Source organism: Mya arenaria, chromosome 4 (assembly GCF_026914265.1).
Source record: "Mya arenaria isolate MELC-2E11 chromosome 4, ASM2691426v1".
Lineage (NCBI taxonomy): Eukaryota > Metazoa > Mollusca > Bivalvia > Myida > Myidae > Mya > Mya arenaria.
Window position 1 is genome coordinate 21,012,670 of NC_069125.1, and position 20,387 is coordinate 21,033,056.

At 36.1% G+C, this 20,387-nt stretch overlaps 2 protein-coding genes across 3 annotated transcripts in view; both read right to left on the bottom strand.

The window, feature by feature from the left end:
- The window catches only part of LOC128230402 (deubiquitinating protein VCPIP1-like), a 117,965-nt gene that overhangs the window by 60,574 nt on the left and 37,004 nt on the right, over positions 1-20,387 (bottom strand). Inside the window, exons 5-6 of the mRNA XM_052942630.1 lie at positions 6,382-6,493; positions 5,699-5,908 (exon numbers count right to left, since the gene is read on the bottom strand). Coding sequence (XP_052798590.1) covers positions 5,699-5,908; positions 6,382-6,493 — 322 coding nt within the window. The remainder of the gene's footprint in view (positions 1-5,698; positions 5,909-6,381; positions 6,494-20,387) is intronic.
- LOC128230403 (uncharacterized) lies at positions 13,416-19,095 on the bottom strand. Of its 2 annotated transcripts, XM_052942632.1 has the most exons (4): positions 18,352-19,095; positions 15,958-16,182; positions 15,434-15,699; positions 13,416-14,143 (listed from the first exon to the last, which is right to left on the bottom strand). In XM_052942632.1, exons 1-3 carry the CDS (start codon positions 18,572-18,574, stop codon positions 15,518-15,520), a joined length of 630 nt encoding a protein of 209 aa, XP_052798592.1. In that variant the 5' UTR covers positions 18,575-19,095; the 3' UTR covers positions 13,416-14,143; positions 15,434-15,517. The 2 variants fall into 2 exon arrangements, with proteins under 2 accessions (XP_052798592.1, XP_052798591.1); XM_052942631.1 differs by lacking the exon at positions 15,434-15,699.

A 20,387-nucleotide genomic window follows, 5' to 3' on the forward strand; every position in this document is an offset into this window, starting at 1 on the left:
TAGTAAATTCCATCCAATAGTTTTCAAGTTATGCTCCGGACAAGAAAAAGTAACAAAGGGCAGTAGCTCTGTAATTAGCTGAAATAGAATTTCGGTTCCTGTACACTGCGATCCCTCTCATTATGATCAGTCACTCTATGAAGTTTTATTAAATTCCATATGGTAGTTTCAAGTTATGCTCCGGACAAGCACAAGTAACAAAGGGCAATCACTCTGTAATTGGCCGAAATAGAATTGCGGTTCCTGTACACTGCACTTCCTCTCATTTGATCTATCACTGTATGAAGTTTTATTAAATTCCATCTAATAGTTTTCAAGTTATGCTCTGGACAAGAAAAAAGTAACAAAGGGCAGTAACTCTGTAATTAGCTAAAATAGAGTTATGGTTCTTGTGCACTGCACTTCCTCTCCTTGTGCTTTACCATTGTATGAAGTTTCAATAAATTCCATCTAGTAGTTTGCAAGTTAATGCCTGGAAAAAAATTGACAGCAAAAAAAACAAATAGCAATAACTCAGTAATTAGCTAAAGTAGAGTTATGGTCCTTGAACACTGCACTTTCTCTCATTGTGCTTTACCATTGTATGAAGTTTCAATGAATTACATCAAGTACTTTTCAAGTTATACTCCGGACAAAAAAAGTAACAAAGGGCAATAACTCAGTTATAAGCAAGAATAGAGTTATGGTTATTGTACATTGCACTTCCTCTCATTATGCTCTACCATTGTATGAAGTTTAATCCAATTCCATCCAGTAATTTTTAAGTTATGCTCCGGACAAGGTAAATTGCAATGGACCGACCGACAAACCAACAAACCAACAAACCGATAAACTGACAAACCAACAAACTGACAAACCGACCGATCGACCACAGGGTGACTCCAATATATAACCCCCTTCAAACTTTGTTTTCCATATGGAATTTTAGCAGACGATATTTTCAAGGTAAATTCAATACCCAAAAGACTAAGCTTTACTTTTATAAACATTCGGGATATTGTTTACAAAAAGAAAGATGCAAAATTGAAATATTAAAATGACCCTATTGAAATATGCGTGCTATGCGTTGACATCCAGTAGTCAATAGAGTCGGCCAGATGCATATACACCTGCTAATGGGCAATGTCGGCCTATCTCGTATACATGCGCTGAAGGGTTAAAAGTGGCCTAACAATAGCTTGTTTCCATCTAGAGGTAAATACTCCTTGCTGTAAAGACATGTTGACTAGTACCGCGATGATGAGCAAAAGAATGTTTAAATAAGACTTTAATATGTTGGTAGGCAATACGTCCAATCGACACGATTTGGTGTTAAGTTCACTGATAAGCACTTTAACCTCTGACTCAGTTAGGTCTTGAAACTGGTCTATACACGGGACATTTTTCAGCTGTGGTTTAAAATTTGAAAAAATCTCGAGTGTCTGTCGAATCTTAGAGATTTTATTCATAAAATGGTCAGCAAAATTATCTGCAATATCACCGCCACTAGTACCAACCGGCATTGGATTTTCAGTTTTCGTGCCTGTCAATTCTGTTTTTAAATCACATTTGAGACTTTTTCACTTATCGTTAAACGCTTTTCACAATCTATCTCATAATGATATTTGTTTCATGCTTCTTTAAATGCTTGGAACTGTTCTGGTTGTTTATGTTTTCCACAGTCTTTCTGATTTTTTGAAAGTCCTTTTAAGATGCAGAATGTTTTCATTAAACCACGGTTTCTGCGCTCTACATATATTAGTTTACTTTTTTTGCGGTGTATGCTTATTGATAATTCTACCCATTTCAGATTAAAAAATATTAACGAATGTATCAACATCATTACAGTCAATGGATATTTGAGCTTAGTCATTAGAAAAATCAGCCTAAGAAACATCTTTCCAAATGCGCGAAGTTACAGTTTTACTCGTGATGGTTTCTTTTTTTATATTTATAGTGACCTTTACCACACAGTGGTTAGAAAGAAACGATCCTTGCTCACATTTAAAAACATCCACGCCATTAATAATCTTTGTGATGATTAAGTCTAAGATGTTTCCACCAGTGTGTGTAACGAAGTCAACGTGTTGTTGTAGACCCATGGCACAAAGGGAACTATTGAAATTCAAAGTAGCACTGCTTTGATTCTGAATATGCAAATTGAAGTCGCCCATTATCGTCAGATTAGAATATTATGGGAGTATGTCTTCCATAAAGTTTATGAAGTCAGTAACGAATTGTGTTGCAGTAGCTTATGCAGGAGGGCTATATAATCCCAATGACATGTAATGTTATGTTTTTGAAAATTAGTTTCCATACAAGTATACAGGCATACATGTACCTTACATTGGTAAGGAGTAGAAAAATGAAGGTGGATACATGTACCTTACATTGGTAAGGAGTAGAAAAATGAAGGTGGATACATGTACCTTACATTGGTAAGGAGTAGAAAAATGAAGGTGGATACATGTACCTTACATTGGTAAGGAGTAGAAAAATGAAGGTGGATACATGTACCTTACATTGGTAAGGAGTAGAAATATGAAGGCATACATGTACCTTTCATTGGTAAGGAGTAGAAAAATGAAGGTGGATACATGTACCTTACATCGGTAAGGAGTAGAAAAATGAAGGTGGATACATGTACCTTACATTGGTAAGGAGTAGAAAAATGAAGGTGGATACATGTACCTTACATTGGTAAGGAGTAGAAAAATGAAGGTGGATACATGTACCTTACATTGGTAAGGAGTAGAAAAATGAAGGTGGATACATGTACCTTACATTGGTAAGGAGTAGAAAAATGAAGATGGATACATGTACCTTACATTGGTAAGGAGTAGAAAAATGAAGATGGATACATGTACCTTACATTGGTAAGGAGTAGAAATATGAAGGCATTCATGTGCCTTACATTGGTAAGGAGTAGAAATATGAAGGTGGATACATGTACCTTACATTGGTAAGGAGTAGAAATATGAAGGTGGATACATGTACCTTACATTGGTAAGGAGTAGAAATATGAAGGTGGATACATGTACCTTACATTGGTAAGGAGTAGAAAAATGAAGGTGAATACATGTACCTTACATTGGTAAGGAGTAGAAATATGAAGGCATTCATGTGCCTTACATTGGTAAGGAGTAGAAAAATGAAGGTGGATACATGTACCTTACATCGGTAAGGAGTAGAAATATGAAGGTGGATACATGTACCTTACATCGGTAAGGAGTAGAAATATGAAGTGGCATTCATGTACCTTACATTGGTAAGGAGTAGAAATATGAAGGGGCATTCATGTACCTTACATTGGTAAGGAGTAGAAATATGAAGGCATTCATGTGCCTTACATTGGTAAGGAGTAGAAATATGAAGGTGGATACATGTACCTTACATTGGTAAGGAGTAGAAATATGAAGGGGCATTCATGTACCTTACATTGGTAAGGAGTAGAAATATGAAGGCATTCATGTGCCTTACATTGGTAAGGAGTATAAATATGAAGGTGGATACATGTACCTTGTATTGGTAAGGAGTAGAAATATGAAGGGACATTCATGTACCTTGCATCAGTAAGGAGTATAAATATGAAGACATTCATGTGCCTTACATTGGTAAGGAGTATAAATATGAAGGTGGATACATGTACCTTGTATTGGTAAGGAGTAGAAATATGAAGGGACATTCATGTACCTTACATTGGTAAGGAGTAGAAATATGAAGGCATTCATGTGCCTTACATTGGTAAGGAGTATAAATATGAAGGTGGATACATGTACCTTGTATTGGTAAGGAGTAGAAATATGAAGGTGGATACATGTACCTTGTATTGGTAAGGAGTATAAATATGAAGGGGCATACATGTACCTTACATTGGTAAGGAGTAGAAATGTGAAGGTGGATACATGTACCTTACATCGGTAAGGAGTATAAATATGAAGTGGCATTCATGTACCTTGTATTGGTAAGGAGTAGAAATATGAAGGGACATTCATGTACCTTGCATCAGTAAGGAGTATAAATATGAAGACATTCATGTGCCTTACATTGGTAAGGAGTATAAATATGAAGGTGGATACATGTACCTTGTATTGGTAAGGAGTAGAAATATGAAGGGACATTCATGTACCTTACATTGGTAAGGAGTAGAAATATGAAGGCATTCATGTGCCTTACATTGGTAAGGAGTATAAATATGAAGGTGGATACATGTACCTTGTATTGGTAAGGAGTAGAAATATGAAGGTGGATACATGTACCTTGTATTGGTAAGGAGTATAAATATGAAGGGGCATACATGTACCTTACATTGGTAAGGAGTAGAAATGTGAAGGTGGATACATGTACCTTACATCGGTAAGGAGTAGAAATATGAAGTGGCATTCATGTACCTTACATCAGTAAGGAGTAGAAATATGAAGGGACATTCATGTACCTTGCATCAGTAAGGAGTAGAAATATGAAGGGACATTCATGTACCTTGCAACAGTAAGGAGTAGAAATATGAAGGGACATTCATGTACCTTGCATCAGTAAGGAGTAGAAATATGAAGGGACATTCATGTACCTTGCATCAGTAAGGAGTAGAAATATAAAGGAGCATACATGTACCTTGCATCAGTAAGGAGTAGGGATGGAAACCGGATACCAAATCGGTATCTGGATATTCGTATCAAGTATTCGAATACTATCCGGATACTCAAATTGTTTTCATAATAAGTAAATTTCCTATTATATGTCACCCACCTTTTGTTATTTGACATAATTGTCCACTTAATTTAGAATTCGTCATATGGCAATTTCACTTTTTCATTCATTCTTTCTCAGTCTTAATAATTTATAATGTTATAATCAAAGCTAAACAACTCATTTTACGTCATAAAACTCATGATAAATACCACATAAACACCTCGCGAATTTGATAGTCACTTCGGCCCAGGTGATTGGGCCCAGGTGGTTGCTTGGTTACTGCCACGTGCTTTCGAGTTTGTTATTTATCAGCAGGTTTCATGTTAAATGACGCTTTGATTATATGATAGTCGATTGTAATTTTATTTCATTACATTGTTTGATTTAATGCAATGTTTTGTAATGAAGGATATAATTGCGGAAAAGATAAGAAGACAAAAAGACGATCTGATTTTTCTTTATTTACATGCGTGTACTTGTGATTGGACGATCAATTCCTACGGATTAATGATCAATCCGTTTAATATCAACTAGTGCCAATTAGTGTCAATTAAGCACATCTGAGATTATAAAACAACACTTGTCATTGTAAACAAGGTCATAGAACTTCACAGGGTGCTGCACAATATCACGCCTTGTGCAAACACCCAATTAGCAAACGATTTGTGACACATACCCGCTTCGCGACAGACACTGTTGATCACCGGAAATATTTCATCTAAAAAGTTTTATAACAATTGCTATGTCTCTGCTAAACCATTTCATTGAAATTTTATTTCTAAACGAATATTCGAATACCCATTTTGGTATCCGAATACTTGCGTGATATCCGGATATCCGGATACTCGTATATTCGCTTCCATCCCTAGTAAGGAGTAGAAATATAAAGGAGCATACATGTACCTTGTATTGGTAAGGAGTAGAAATATGAGGGGGTTTACATGTACCTTGCATCAGTAAGGAGTAGAAATATGAAGGGGCATACATGTACTATTGGTATGAGTAAAAATATGAAAGGGCATACATGTACCTTGTATTGGAAAGGAGTAGAGCTTGTTGGTGTCCAATTTTTTGTGTATCTTCAAGGCCAGGTTGTGGAGGCTTCCTCCCCTCTCAAACATGTCTTTGTCCAGAATGTACTCTATCAGAGCATCACACATCAAACATCGATACAACTGCTCCCCCTGTATTGACAACTTGGTACGCTCTATTACTTCATCAGGATGCACACCAACTACACCTTTAAAGGAGATAAAAAATAATTAATAAAAAGCAGAAATTTATAGTTGCTCCCCTTGTTTTGCCATCTTTAAACACTGGTATCCTACTTCTGAAGCTGATACCATATATCTGGTAGTACACCAACAGTTACTAGAGTTACATTTTTATTCATTAGGGGTCATCTGCTGGTCATGAGCAACCTGCCTACCAAGCATTATTTTGTTATTGATCAGAAACCATGGGGCCAGACAGACAGACGGTCCCTATATATTTATATATGCTGTCCTTCAGGGGCATAAAAAGTATGCATATATGTATATATACAAAGATATTTACCTCTATATTTACCTCTTTTCTTTTTTACAGGACGCTATAACTATGCACAAGGTTAAGTTATCACATCGGGATGGTATGAATCACATCTGTGGATGTATTTATATTCTCAACTTTTATCAGGAAATATTGACATTAAGTAAAGGAAAGATTCATTACCAGAGGACTTGTATATATACTGATGGACATCAGCTACCAAACTTGGGTTGACGTTGTATTTCTCAATGAAGATTTCCTCCATGGCGGACACAAGCTGCTTTAGGTATCTCTCCTACAAACATAAAACAGCAATGAAGAATTATCCATAGATCTTAAATACTAAAGAATGGACTACAGGTGGATGCTTTCTTGAATATATAGATTCTAAAAAATGACCTAAATGCAAAACCAAACAACATTGTCAAAGAAAATCATCGACTTGTAAAAATATAGCATATAAGAATTCCTGGATAAAATTGTTATGAAACGGGATACCTTATTTTTCCTTATAGATGCGCATGCCCTAAAACAGGAACTTGTGGTCCTATCTTTGGCATCTTTACAGAATGATTTTTCATTGAATTTCCAAACACACAAAAAATGAGTTTATTTTGCTATTCTGTAACATTGCAATATCACTTGCTCCATTACTATAAACTCTTTCTCTATATACGGGTATACCCTAGTGTACTACCCTTAGGTTACATACAACCATATAAAAAAAGAAAATCATACTTTATTTCTTTGAGTGCTGAAGAATCAGAAGAGAATTACAAGTGCAAAGTGTGTCTTTTAGGAAAAAACTTTACTTGTAAATGAAATATGTGTTCACATAATAATTGCTTATACATTATTGTGCAAAGTTAGAAGAAACCGATTGGTTGCTCAATTTTTCATTTCTCTCAGTATTTCCAATGAGTTTTTTCTTTGTATGATATACCAGTAAAGCAAAATCATTACACACATTTGTTTTGCAAATGTTTAAGGTGGTGGGATACTTTGCTCCCCCAATATTGCTTTATACAATGAGAAATCTTTCAAATAATTTATAACTTGGCTTGAATGATATTTCAGGTGTTATTTCTTTATTTTATCTAAAAAAATATATTATATATATATATATATATGAGCCGTCAATGAGTGGATTTTTTTTTATTTACCTTTAAATTATGGGTCAGATATTTTCAGCATGGAAGAAAAGCTGCGTGTCTGTAGATAATTGTGTATGATGTAACAGTAAGTGTGCTACATTAATGCTTGGTACTAATCCTAGTATATATTTTATGTAGTATGCCCTTTATTTCCCATCACAAACATATGTCGGCTTTCAGGCTTATTATTGTGTAATTAAGCAACCAATTGATTGAAAGTGCGCTTGACTCTACACCGCTTCATATTAGAAAAGAATGCATTGATGATGTAATATGCGCCTGTCAAAGACAATAAAAAAAGAGTGAAAACAGTAAAATAAAAAAGTAGAAAAATAAAAAACAGTCAAATAAAAAGGTAAAAAAATTAGAGGCACTGCAATGCGACGAAACAAGGTTTTTAATATGGGCAATTAGAAATTATAGCCTTGTATGAGTTAGGAAAAAGTAGCAGCCTTTATCTTTTCTCTAACTTTAATGAGACATAACTGAAAATTATCATTTGTGTCTAGTTTTTCTAGTTTTTGTAGCATTACTATTTTTCTACCTTGACCCCACCTTCCTCAAAATCAATCCCATGCCAGCTCTTCACATAAGCTACTTACAAACCAACTTTCATCACTATCCATCTATTCTTACTTAAGTTATTTACCGAAACCATTTTTCTATTTTTAGTAACAGTGACCATGACCTTGACCAAAAAGCAATACTATGCTAGCCCTTTACATAAGCTACCTACACACCAACTTTCATCACAATCAATCAATTTTTACTTAAGTAATTGGGCGGAAACTATCTTTCCATTTTTAGTAACAGTGACCTTGACCATGACCCCAACACCATCAAAAGCATGAAGTGAATTGATTGAAGGGTATAGAAGTTATAAGTGAAAATCCAACCTTGCCCAAAAACATGCACTGGACACAATGTGCCCTAAAACTTCAACCTAAGTTCCTAAGTTGATGGCAATAATTTGTATTAAGGATAATATTATAAATATTGAGCTAGTAGGTGACTTGATATGGGATATGACAACCCGCCTGTAATAACGACCTTTATAGCATGTTTTATCAAAATTTGTTTTTTTTGCAAAAATGCAAAGAATAATATCTGTGTTCTAAAGATACCAACTATAATGAAATGCATTAGTTTTTTAATGCCAAATTTCAATATCAAAGACCATCACCATGACCATTCTTGGAACATTTTGTTAAAAAAGAAGACACTTAATCATTTGCAAGTTTACTGTCAATCAATTATTGGTAATAAACTGAAACTACAACAGAATGGTCACAATATGATTTTTAGACTATCTGCGCATGCGCGCAGGTAGTTTTAAGACCACAAACTCCAAAAAACTACTTCTTTTCATGTCGTTTTAACCCATTATTTTGTCTCAATGAGCTCTATGATTAGCAGAATGACGTTGACACCATAAAAATAGATTGGTTGTGTTGCAGTCCGAGTATGAGTTTTTGCTTGTTCGGCTATTTCCGCGCTGTAATTATGTATCCCGGTGTTTTATTATTAGCAGAATATAACTATTTTTAGATCGTTATATTTATCAGATTAATGAGGGTCAAGCTCTGGTAGGAAGTTAACATATTGATATTCACTCTGCGTTTAGCCCATGATGTTTCAGAAATGATTACCGACCGCAAGTGTCCCATCGCCTGCAGGATTTGTTATTATAACCTGACGTGACCCTGAAGCACGCTTATTTGTAATGGTGCTTTTTTATTTGTCTTTTATGAGATAAGAAACAGAAATGATTGTCTAAGTGTTAAAATAGTTGTATCTCAGGTTTCACATTGCTAATGCTTAAAATACTATACATTGTAATTTACCTGCTACACAATAACAAGATACTATTCATTCTATGATTTTAGGCGTTTATATTTCTAATGAGATGTTTTCATTTTTTTTATAAAAGCTTCGTTCCGGTGTATTCTTGGCATAGTTTTAGACATTAGGCTTTCAATTTATATAAGCACACATGCCCTGATACGACAGTGAGTCATGCATACGTTTAGTGAAGCAAAGTAGTTCGGATTAAACCTGTTTAACATCCAAAGAGTACGAAGCATTCATAACAGCACTAGTACTAGTACTATTTCTACACAGGTACTTACATAATTAATAACATTAAATTTATCAATGAACTTCAAAAAGCACAATCATATTCTTATTCATAAAACAGACAAGTTCGATAATCTAAAAATAGTTTCAACTATATTAACTGACCACATGTTTGTCCTCACCGCGGGAAAACGACCATCTGATAAGCTCTGCATTTTAAAAGGTATTATTGCTAAAGTTGCTTGTAAAAGAGAATCATTTTCTTTAAAGAGTTGAAACCTGCTAGTTCATAAAACTTGTCTAACGTATGCTATCTAATCAAAGCACTGAAAAACCTTTACACACGATTGAAAAGAGCATACATGGGGATATGTCGACTTAAGTGATAAGCTGTGCATTTTGAATGGAATTATTGCTGAAGTTGTTTGTAAAAAAATGATTTTCCCTAAACAATAGGTGCATGTTAATAAAAGGAAATGATATATATATGATGAATTGTATTTTTCTATCGTATGATATCTAATCAAAGCAACGAAAAACCGTTAGAAACGATTGAAATGGGGCATGCATTGTAACACTAAATACATGGGGATGGGGGATTACGACGATTGAAGTGACATTTACAAAAACAAAATGACACAAAACGCCATAAAGATATAGATATGTTTGTTTCCTTGCCCAGTGTGGGCACAAGCGCTCTCGGCACATTTTTCACTTTTATTTATGTACCATTCCCATAGTTCAAATAAAATTTGCAACTCTCACATATTTGCCCGCAGATAGTCTTTCAGCGCCTCGCGCTTTGATTAAGACTTTCGGTTACTGCACAAACACTGTATAAATGTAGATGTTACCATAACAACGAGGACAGCTATTTAGAATGAAAATATCACCTGCTTATTTTTCGACATTTCTACAATTTTCTATTAGTATGTTCTGATATTTGGTAAAACATATTGAATGATCTCCCGTAGTCATAAACCTTAATAATTGTTGTATACCCATTTGATATAAAAACAGGACCTTAATGTTTAGTGAAGTATCTTAAACAACAACAATAAATCATCAATATTCAATGAATATGTGTGCATAAAAAATGTTACATATATACCTTTACAATCTATATTTTAACAAAAACATCAACACAATAACAATTAACCAACAACAAGTGGAAATATGTCCACTTATTCAGTAATGTCAGACGCTTGACACTATTCCTCAGAGAGCGAATATGTTGTGTCCTTGTTCTTTGCCCGCAGGTACTTTGCACATGAGTTGCCAGGTATGCATGGCGCTCGCGGCTTTAACCAACAGGTGGTACTTCTTGCGGTCTACATCGCAGTACATTACCACCCCGGAATACACTAGCTTGTCTCCTCGCTGTCTTTACCTTTCTTCAAAAAAATGACCCCAGGGGACTCAAGAGGTGAAACTGAACTGCTGATATGACCTTATATATTTCAGTGCACGAAACTGTTGACTAAGAAATGTCTTCCATTCTCGCCATTCAAACCTCAAGGTTCTGTCAGAAGGACAGCCTCATTTGTCTTTGAAGAAGATGCTACAACATTTTCTGAAAATGATTAATAACAATTACTCAGCACATTCACAATATAATTTATATATTTTATTTCAAGCATTTGAATTAATTAAATAAACAACTTAAATCACGAGGATACATCTTTTCAACTAACCTAGGTCACTCAAGGTTTCACAGTTTAGTTTGTTCGCCTTGATTCGCCCGAACCCTAACCCTAACCCGAACCCAGCGTCTATTCAAGGTGCATAACCTTGAATGACCTGCAACCAGCATCAAAAAGCGTATCCTCTCCAGACTGTCCAGCACTTTTTGGCAAGAAATAAGGGCTAATTTTAGGGATAAAAAAATAATTTTAGGGCAAACTTAGGGCTAAAATTAGGTATTTAAGGGCTAAGTATGGTGGTTGTAAATATCATTATGGACTTACCTCTGAAAATTTAACAAGAAACAAACTTGACATACACCAGGGTCCATTGTCTCAGCTTTTATTTTAGATTAAAGACACATTAACATGAAATAGTGAGTGTTAAAGTTTGTATTTTCAAAACTGTTAAGGCAATAAGAGAAGAAAAATAAGTTGAGTTGAGTTGGGTTTTACGGCATCGCAAGACTGTATAGGTTATATGGCGCCATTCAGGCAGGAAAAAACTTGTTGGATCCACATCTCATTTACATCGAGATGATATTTTTTAAGTATTGTTGGGAAATAAAGGGCCCTAACTCCTAAATGATTAAAGCGATTTCCATGGCTATCGAACTTGATCAAGATATTATGTTCACAATCATGTATGTAAAGTTTGGTGAGGATTGGACACATACTTTTCAAGAATTAGATTGGAAACATATATTTTTGAAGTATTTTTGGCAAAAAAGGGCCGTAACTCCTAAATGACTAAAGCGATTTCCATGACTATCGAACTTGATCAAGATATTATGGTCACAAACATGTGTTTAAAGTTTGGTGAGGATTGGACAAACGGTTTTCAAGAATTAGATCGGAAACATATTTTTGAAGTATTTTTGGCAAAAAAGGGCCGTAACTCCTAAATGATTAAAGCGATTTCCATGACTATCGAACTTGATCAAGATATTATGGTCACAAACATGTGTTTAAAGTTTGGTGAGGATTGGACAAACGGTTTTCAAGAATTAGATCGGAAACAATCTTCGGGACGTACGTACGTACAGACAGACAGACAGACAGACGTACGTACGGACAAGGGAAACCCTATATGCCGCCACTTTGTGGGGGCATAATGAAAAAATGTAGGAATTGACATAAAAAATAAGGGCTTTTTTAGGAATTCATTTTAAATTTTGAGTTTTATTAGGAATTTTAGGAAAACTGAAAAAAATTAGGAATTTTTAAGAATTTTAGGGCTGGAACCTCGTTAAGGCAAATCATGGTCCTCCAGCAGAAGTATGCTAGCTGGTAGTGGTTTTTGTTTTGTCCTGAAAATTATGTCAAACATTATGCCCCCCCTGAGCGCCATGTTGTCAGGATTATTTAGACAATTGAATGAAATATACATGGATCGAAATAAAAGCTGATTTGTCATTGACATTGGATGCCTTTTAGGCAGTTTTATGATTATGACCATTCAAAGTGTGAGGACAGTAGGTACATTTTCAACCATGTTCAGATGATGACTGAAATTTGCATATAAAAGTGTATCCTCTTAGCAGCAGGGAATAAGTAAATATGACAAAATTTTAATGATGAATATGAGTTATGACCATGACTTTTGATCCTATGACCTCAAAATACATAGGGGTCATCAACTGGTCACCCCCAACCTAAATGTCAGGTTTGAGGGCCATGGGGGCAGGCATTGTCAAGTTATCACACAGACAAGCTCTTTGCGTTCAATGTCACTGTGACCTGGACCTTTGACACAATTTATGACCCCTAAATCAATAGGGGTCATTTACTGGTCAGGCCCAACCTCCAAGTCAAGTTTGAGGGCCGCATGGATGCAGGCATTGCCAAGTTATCACTCGGACAACTTTTTACCAATTAGGTCACTGTGACCTTGACCTTTGACCCCTTAAATCAATAGGGGTCATCTACTGGTCAGGCCAAGCCTCCATGTCAAGTTTGATGACCAAAGGTCTAGGTATTGTTCAGTTATCACCCGGACAAGCTTTAAAATCCTTTGACCATTAAAGGTCACTGTGACCTTGACCTTTGACACGATGACCCCTAAAATCAATAGGGGTCATCTACTGGTCAGGCCCAACCTTCATGTCAAGTTTAATGACCATACATCAAGGAATTGTTGAGTTATCACTCAGGCACAACTGTACATGTACATTGGATATAGGCTAACCTTTTAGAAACGTGCTTGACCAATTATTTGGAGATAAGATTTACATCCGCAGCACTCTGTTAAGTGTCTATGATAGTGCACAATGTTTGGACAAAACTTATGTAAAAAAAAAGCAGATTAAATTTAAATGTGATTTATATGCATAGTACTACTTAACCTTCATGTACAGACAAAGCCATGCAACAATCTGCAGAATGTCCTATATTAAATACATCTTGTGGTTGCTTCAATGCATGACTTCTCATATAAATTATGCATTTTCATCTTTTTGGTATAGCTGTGGAGGAAAACTGGGGCGTCCTTGGCTCCCTCTCTGGGTGCTGCAGGCATAGGCAGTCCTAACTCAACTGCAACATTCTTTAAAAATGATTCATTTTCAATTTCTTGAAAAGTTAATGCATGAATGGGCCGCCGGTCTTGGTTTCCATAATGACGGGGAACATTTCCATTCTTGTTTACATGTTTTAAGAGGTTCTTTGGGCCAATGTCATACACACACATGAATGTTTTCTTGCATACAACATTACCCTCATTATACTTATAGTTGTATCGCGTACGCTGACAGTCACCATACCGGCTTCGTTTTTTATATGAATTAATCCGGTTTAATGCTCCCATTATATATAGGTCTTTTTCGTCCTTGGTATACTGCCTTATATTGTCAATATGGGCTTGGGCAGCTTCACGGTCAATAGGGTCCAAGCACATAGCAGTACAATCGCAGCCAGTCGCTAATGTGTTGCATGATTCTACAATCGGTATGTCATCATCATGTTCCGAGATTACGTGTTCATTTACATTTTCAGCTGCCATTGGATTGTCATCATTTTCATCATCAGACGTTACTGTAATGAAAGAGAGTATTCCTATTGGTGAGTTAAGCATAATATTTGCCCATAACATACAAACTAAAATAATGTATTGCAATGTAATACACAGGGAAGTATCATGTGATCGCTAAAGGACATCAGCCGAACAAGATGGCGAATAAATTCACCCGCTTCAACATATAATTTCAGCATTTACGGATGGTGAATATTAAGATAGGCTTTTCAGAATAGGCGCAGAGTACCCGTGTAACACAGTTAACTCAAGTGTTTTTTGTTTTTCAGAGGATTGCTTAATTTAAGCCTGAAACTCGATGCAGATTTTATTTTTGTGCGTACATTGTCCGTATAAGTCTGTATTCCGTGTGTTTTAGCGCAAAAATCAGGTATATGAAACAAATGTCTACAAAATATTGATTATATTTGCAAATGTATACTTCGTTGTAATTTTCGAGTGATAGTTCTGTGTTTGACAAAAGTTCTGGACAATTTTCAAAGCAAGTACAAAATATTTACGAGTACATTGTCAATACGATTTTATGTTTATAGCATTTCTCATTAATAATTATATACTGTTCCCTTCTTTGTAGATTATGCTGCACCACACATTTGTCCATACTTAAATCGCTTTTCAGACAAGTTCCCAAGTGATTTGGATAAAGATTTCATGTAAGTAAGCACTATTTTATCTGTTTATTATGAAGTTCCTTCAATGTGTATTTTAATATAAATATTCCCTTTTATGATAAACCCCTTTACATCTTTAAACAATTTTTGATGTGCAAAGTTAACGGAATACACTTTTTGTATGATATAACATGTACTATGTATTATATATGTGGTATACTATACATACAGTAAGAATATAGTACAAACCATACCCTAAATTATATTTACGAATTGAAAATAAGTTTATCTCAACTATTACAATAATAATTTTCATTAAAAGTCTAGAATATCTTACAGAAATAAATATTACACAAAATAAAGCTTTATTAAAATATCAGCTTAACATTGTTATGAGGACTTAGGAAGTTTCGAGAGATTGGTCTCAGGACAAAGAGGCAACTATTTTTTGGGGAAATAAATATGCAGCACTACAGGGAGCTTATTAAACCAGATAAATCATAATAATTTCCCCTATGCCAGAGTAAAAGACGAATTGCAAATCTGAACTTTTATAGAATAAGGATGTTAATATTCAAATAGACTTAACAATAAAAAGACCACTATTATGGATGTTATTCTTAAAATATTCAAGTCATATTTTAAATAGCAATGTATTATAATATCAAAATAAATATATACCAGATTGCGATTTTATCTGACAGTTGCCTATATTACAGGCTTCAAGCACTTGCATACATATGTTGTAACAAATGTATGTAGTAGTCAATTCCTTTTTTTCACTTTCAATGCATTCCTGGTCTTCACCGGTTTTCCTTGCTCAAGACAGGTCTGGCAAATCGGACAAACTATGCCAAACCCTTCTTTTGTGTGTGTGAGGTCTTCGTTTTCAGCCAGCTCCGTATCCCAACAGTGAAAGCAAACATCGACAAACTGCATCCTTTTTCCTGGGAATGTTAGTAAATGTTTTGTGTTAACATAACAAAGCAGGCAGCATCACCATATTATACATTTGTTAATAATTAACGATGAAATAGCTAAGCATATAAAAATGTTTGAATATAGCTGGTCTGCTACTGAGTTGCAGGATACAGACGGTCCTGTCATAAGTTTGGTACATTTCCACAATTCCATCTTTCTGCTCTGCTAACTTCTGTATTTGCTAAGACTAATATATCTTGCAACATTTTTAGAAATAATATTACCTGCATAATAAGCAGACTCCATCAAAGAATTACAGTTGATTCCCTCCTTAACAATGATGGTATTATGGTACACACCAGCATGAAATAATGGATTTCCGCATGCATACACAAGTTCTTCCTGTACCCGCATTACAGACCTCCCTTCAGCAGGGGAAAGCTTTTTGGGACTGTAAACCACACGCCACTTGCCACACTCTCTGCAGATAGCAAAGTTTCTCACTTTGGCTAAAATGGAAAAGTTATCATTATAATTATGTCATAAACATGTATAATAAAATAAGAAATATGTCAATCCAGACATTTTTTGCAATAGTGCAAATAAGCTGATTTTGAAGTCACCAAGTCCTGTATGTTAGTGTTTAAAAGCTTACGAAACTTATGATTCTTGTAATTAACTATTTTATCAAATTTATATAATAAAGGATAAACATGGTGAAATGTTATTGACGCCCTTGCTACATTAACATGTAAGATATCATCTATTAACAGACTTAAGGGTCTGAGTGGTCTTTTGGTTAAGGTGTCCACCTCTCAAACGAGGTTGTAGGTTTGATCCCCAGTAATGGCAAGTTCTCTCAAAAAAGATACTGGTTTTTGCCCAGGAAATAGACTAGAGAGTGATTTTTATAAGTCATTATTAAGTCTTAACAATCAAGCTAAAACAAGAGATTTTTGTCAAACATTATGCCCCCCTGAGAGCCATGTTGTCAGAATTATGTGGACAATTGAATGAAATAAGCATGGACCGAAATGACAGCTGATTTGTCACTGACATTGGATGCCTTTGAAGCAGTTTTAAGATTATAACCATTCAAAGTGTGAGGATCGAGTGTGTTATGACTATGACCTTTGACCTCGAAATCCATAGGAGTCATCAGCTGGTCATCAAAAATCTAAATGTCAAGTTTGAGGGCCATGGGTGCAGGCAAGTTATCACACAGACAAGCTTTTTTCATTCAAGGTCACTGTGACCTTGACCTTTGACCCGATGAAACCTAAAATCATAAGGGGTCATCTACAGGTCAGACGCAACTCCAAGTCAAGTTTCTGGGCCATAGGTGCAGACATTGTCGAGTTATCACTGGAAAAAAATTCTCATTCAAGGTCACTGTGAACTTGACCTATGACCTGATGACTCCTAAAATCAATAAGGGTCATCTACTGGTCAGGCCCAACTTCCATGTCAAGTTTGCTGATCATAGGTTCAGGCATTGTTGAGATATCACTGCGAGAAGATTTGTTAACTTTTTTGTGTTTAAGTTTACTGTGACCTTGACCTTGGCCTGGTGACCACCAAAGTCAATAGGGGTCATCTACTGGTCAGGCCCAACCTTCAAGTCAAGTTTGAGGGCCATGGGTGCAGGCATTGTTGAGTCATCACTCGGACAACCTTTTATCATTCAAGGTCACTATGACCTTGAACTTTGGCCCATTGACCCCTAAAATCAATAGGGGCCATCTACTGGTCAGGCCCAACATTCAAGTCAGGTTTGAGGGCCATGGGTGCAGGCATTGTTGAGTTATCATTCTGACAACCTTTTACCATTCAAGGTCACTGTGAACTTTACCTTTGGCCGGATGACCCCAAAAAAGATAGGGGTCATCTACTGGTCAGGCCCAATCTCCAACTCAAGTAAGAGGGCCATGGGTGCAGGCACTGTCAAGTTATCAATCGGACAACCTTTTACAATTCAAGGTCACTGTGACATTTGACCTTTGGCCCAATGACCCCCCAAAACAATTGGGGTCATCTACTGGTCAGGCCAAACCTCCAAGTCAAGTATGAGGGCCATGGGTGCAGGCATTGTCGAGTTATCACTGGAACAACCTTTTACCATTCAAGGTCACTGTGACCTTGACCTTTGGCCCGATGACCCCCAAAAATAATAGGGGTCATCTACTGGTCAGGCCCAACCTTCAAATCAAGTATGAGGGCCATGGGTGCAGGCATTGTCGAGTTATCACTCTAACAACCTTTTACCGTTCAAGGTCACTGTGAACTTGACCTTTGGCCCCATCATCCCCAAAAACAAAAGGGGTCATCTACTGGTCAGGCCCAACTTCCATATCAAGTTTGATGACCATAGGTCTAGGCATTGTTGAGTTATCACTCGGACAAGCTTTAAAATTATTTTACCATTAAAGGTCACTTTGACCTTGACCTTTGACCCGATGAGCCCTAAAATCAATAGGGGTCATCTACTGGTCAGGCCCAACCTTCATGTCAAGTTTGATGACAATACTTCCAGGAAATGTTGAGTTATCACTCGGACAAGCTTTGGTCTACGGACGGACCAACCGACCGATCGACTGACAGACCCACCCACCGACATGTGCAAAGCAATATACCCCTCTTCTTTGAAGGGGGGCATAATTAAAATAAATCAAACTGACTTGCAACCAGAAGTTTTTTTAATGTTTTGTCCCTCTCTGATGCTGGTTCTTGTGCCCTTGCACTTGGTCTGGCCGTGTCATCAGTTTCTGTGCCATGCACGTCCGCAAATGCTTTGTATTCCCCATTTTCTACGACTGGGTCTGGGAGGAAATGAAGACCTTCAAAGAGATCATCTTGCAGTCTTGGAGGATTCAGTATACAGTACCCACACAAATCAGACATACATTTCTTCAGCTGAAAAAACAAAGTTGTAAAACTTGTACAATTATGTTTGGAATAAATACATAGAGGATAATTGTTGAAATTTTTTCGCCGAGTGTTCACAGAAAGCAATATTTATAATAATAATATAATTTTCTGTGATCATCATTAATAAATTGTTTTATCCTGTCGGCAATGCTATCAGTACCAACGTGTCGTACATTAAATAGGGGCGAATCATATAGATGCGAGACATTAGCCCGATTATTAGGCCAATATTTATAGCAGTGGCATCTAAACTACAGGGTGGTGAAAATATGTAAATCGACTGGACTATTCTTCAACAAAACCAATAACAAATTTATATTTGTATCTTCTTAATTCTGGATTATTTAATGTTTAAAACGAATATCATAGTGATGCATACCAAAATTCTTTCAATACCCAGAATGGGGTGTTGATCGCAGTTGCTGCGTCATCTGCAGCTAACCGATCTACTGGGACATCCTTGTCAACTAGTAGAAAATCTGTTATGAATTGCGATTATGTAATCTGTAGATTGATTAGTTTGATACAAGTTCCTTTCTTGCCATTTAAAACAGTTTTTATACGAAAATAACTTGATACTGCCGCCATGCTGCAGACGGATTAAAAAAAGTTGTGACAGTGATCTCCCTTGATGAGCGAAAACACGTCGTAACAACTCGGCCTATTCCGGCAAGCTCAGAAATAGCCGAGTGCGGTCCAAATGCCTTACCACAAAGGGAAAAAATTTAGTGACAATTTTTTTTCTCTTTTGCTCCTAATTTCCAAGTTCGGTGGATTAATTAAAAATAAAACATTTCATGATCTCTTTTATTTTTATTTTATTTTCACAGAAATTAGGGGCGGCGGGTTTGTAAATCATTTAATTAAAAAATGATGGCCTTGTTACCTGAGAAATACAAGATAATAATTAGGCTTTTTTTTTAAATTATATGTTTTACGAACGGCCAGAGTTGTGAAGTGTCAGAGGAGGAGGAAATAAAAATAAAATTACATTTCTGGAATTTTATTTTTTGGTCGGGAAAAAAACACACAGAAAAGCAAAAGCTATGATGCATTCTCTATAATTTTCTATTTTAATGTCAAGTCAATATTTAAGTGTGTGCACATTTGTTTTTGCTTTATCTGACAAGTTCACTTCATATTTTCATTAATCACTCTTAATACTTAACTTTGTAAATGCATGTTATAAAAGAGAAGTGACATAAAAAAATCAACTATTTTCGGTAAATTTATTTGCCATTTAGAGTTTAAGGAATCGGCTATCACTTCACTGTGTTGTCTTGGCTGCAAATTGCCTGATACCAATTCACCAACCATGTCATTGTTACAGTTATTTGCCCGTCTCCGTGGCCTAGTGGAAAAGCGTCCGCCTACGGAGCGGGAGGTTGTGGGTTCGATCCCTGGCCGCGTCATACCAAAAGACGTTAAAAGTTGGTACAAGTAGCTCCCTTGCCTGGCGCTTGGCATTTAAAGGGTAGTGCTTGGAAAAGTGGTGTACTCAGTACTGGTTTAACCCAGGAAAGTTGTACCCCGTGTATCGGTGCTTTACACCGAGCACGTAAAAGAACCAATGGGTCTCTTCGAAAAAAGAGCTAAGGTCTCGCACCCGGACTTCCTTGTATCCCACCACTGTCTCTTCAGCGTGCTGTCCCTTCAGCAAAAACAAAGGACCCCGTTGGAAATAAGTGCTTGCACTTTCACGGGTTATCCTTGATCGCAAGGTCTAAAGAAATACATACATACATACATACAGTTAGCAAAAGAGCTTTTTTGTTTCCTTCTATAC

Bases quoted from the DNA above. Each gene is read 5' to 3' on its own strand.
- LOC128230403 (XM_052942631.1), bottom strand. From the start codon at position 18,574: ATGTCTGATTTGTGTGGGTACTGTATACTGAATCCTCCAAGACTGCAA. The intron at 16,183-18,351 runs GTCAGTTTGATT...TTTCCATTTTAG, and splicing joins AAAAAAACTTCTGGTTGCAA to CCAAAGTGAGAAACTTTGCT. The intron at 14,144-15,957 runs GTAATATTATTT...CTTTCATTACAG, and splicing joins GGAGTCTGCTTATTATGCAG to TAACGTCTGATGATGAAAAT.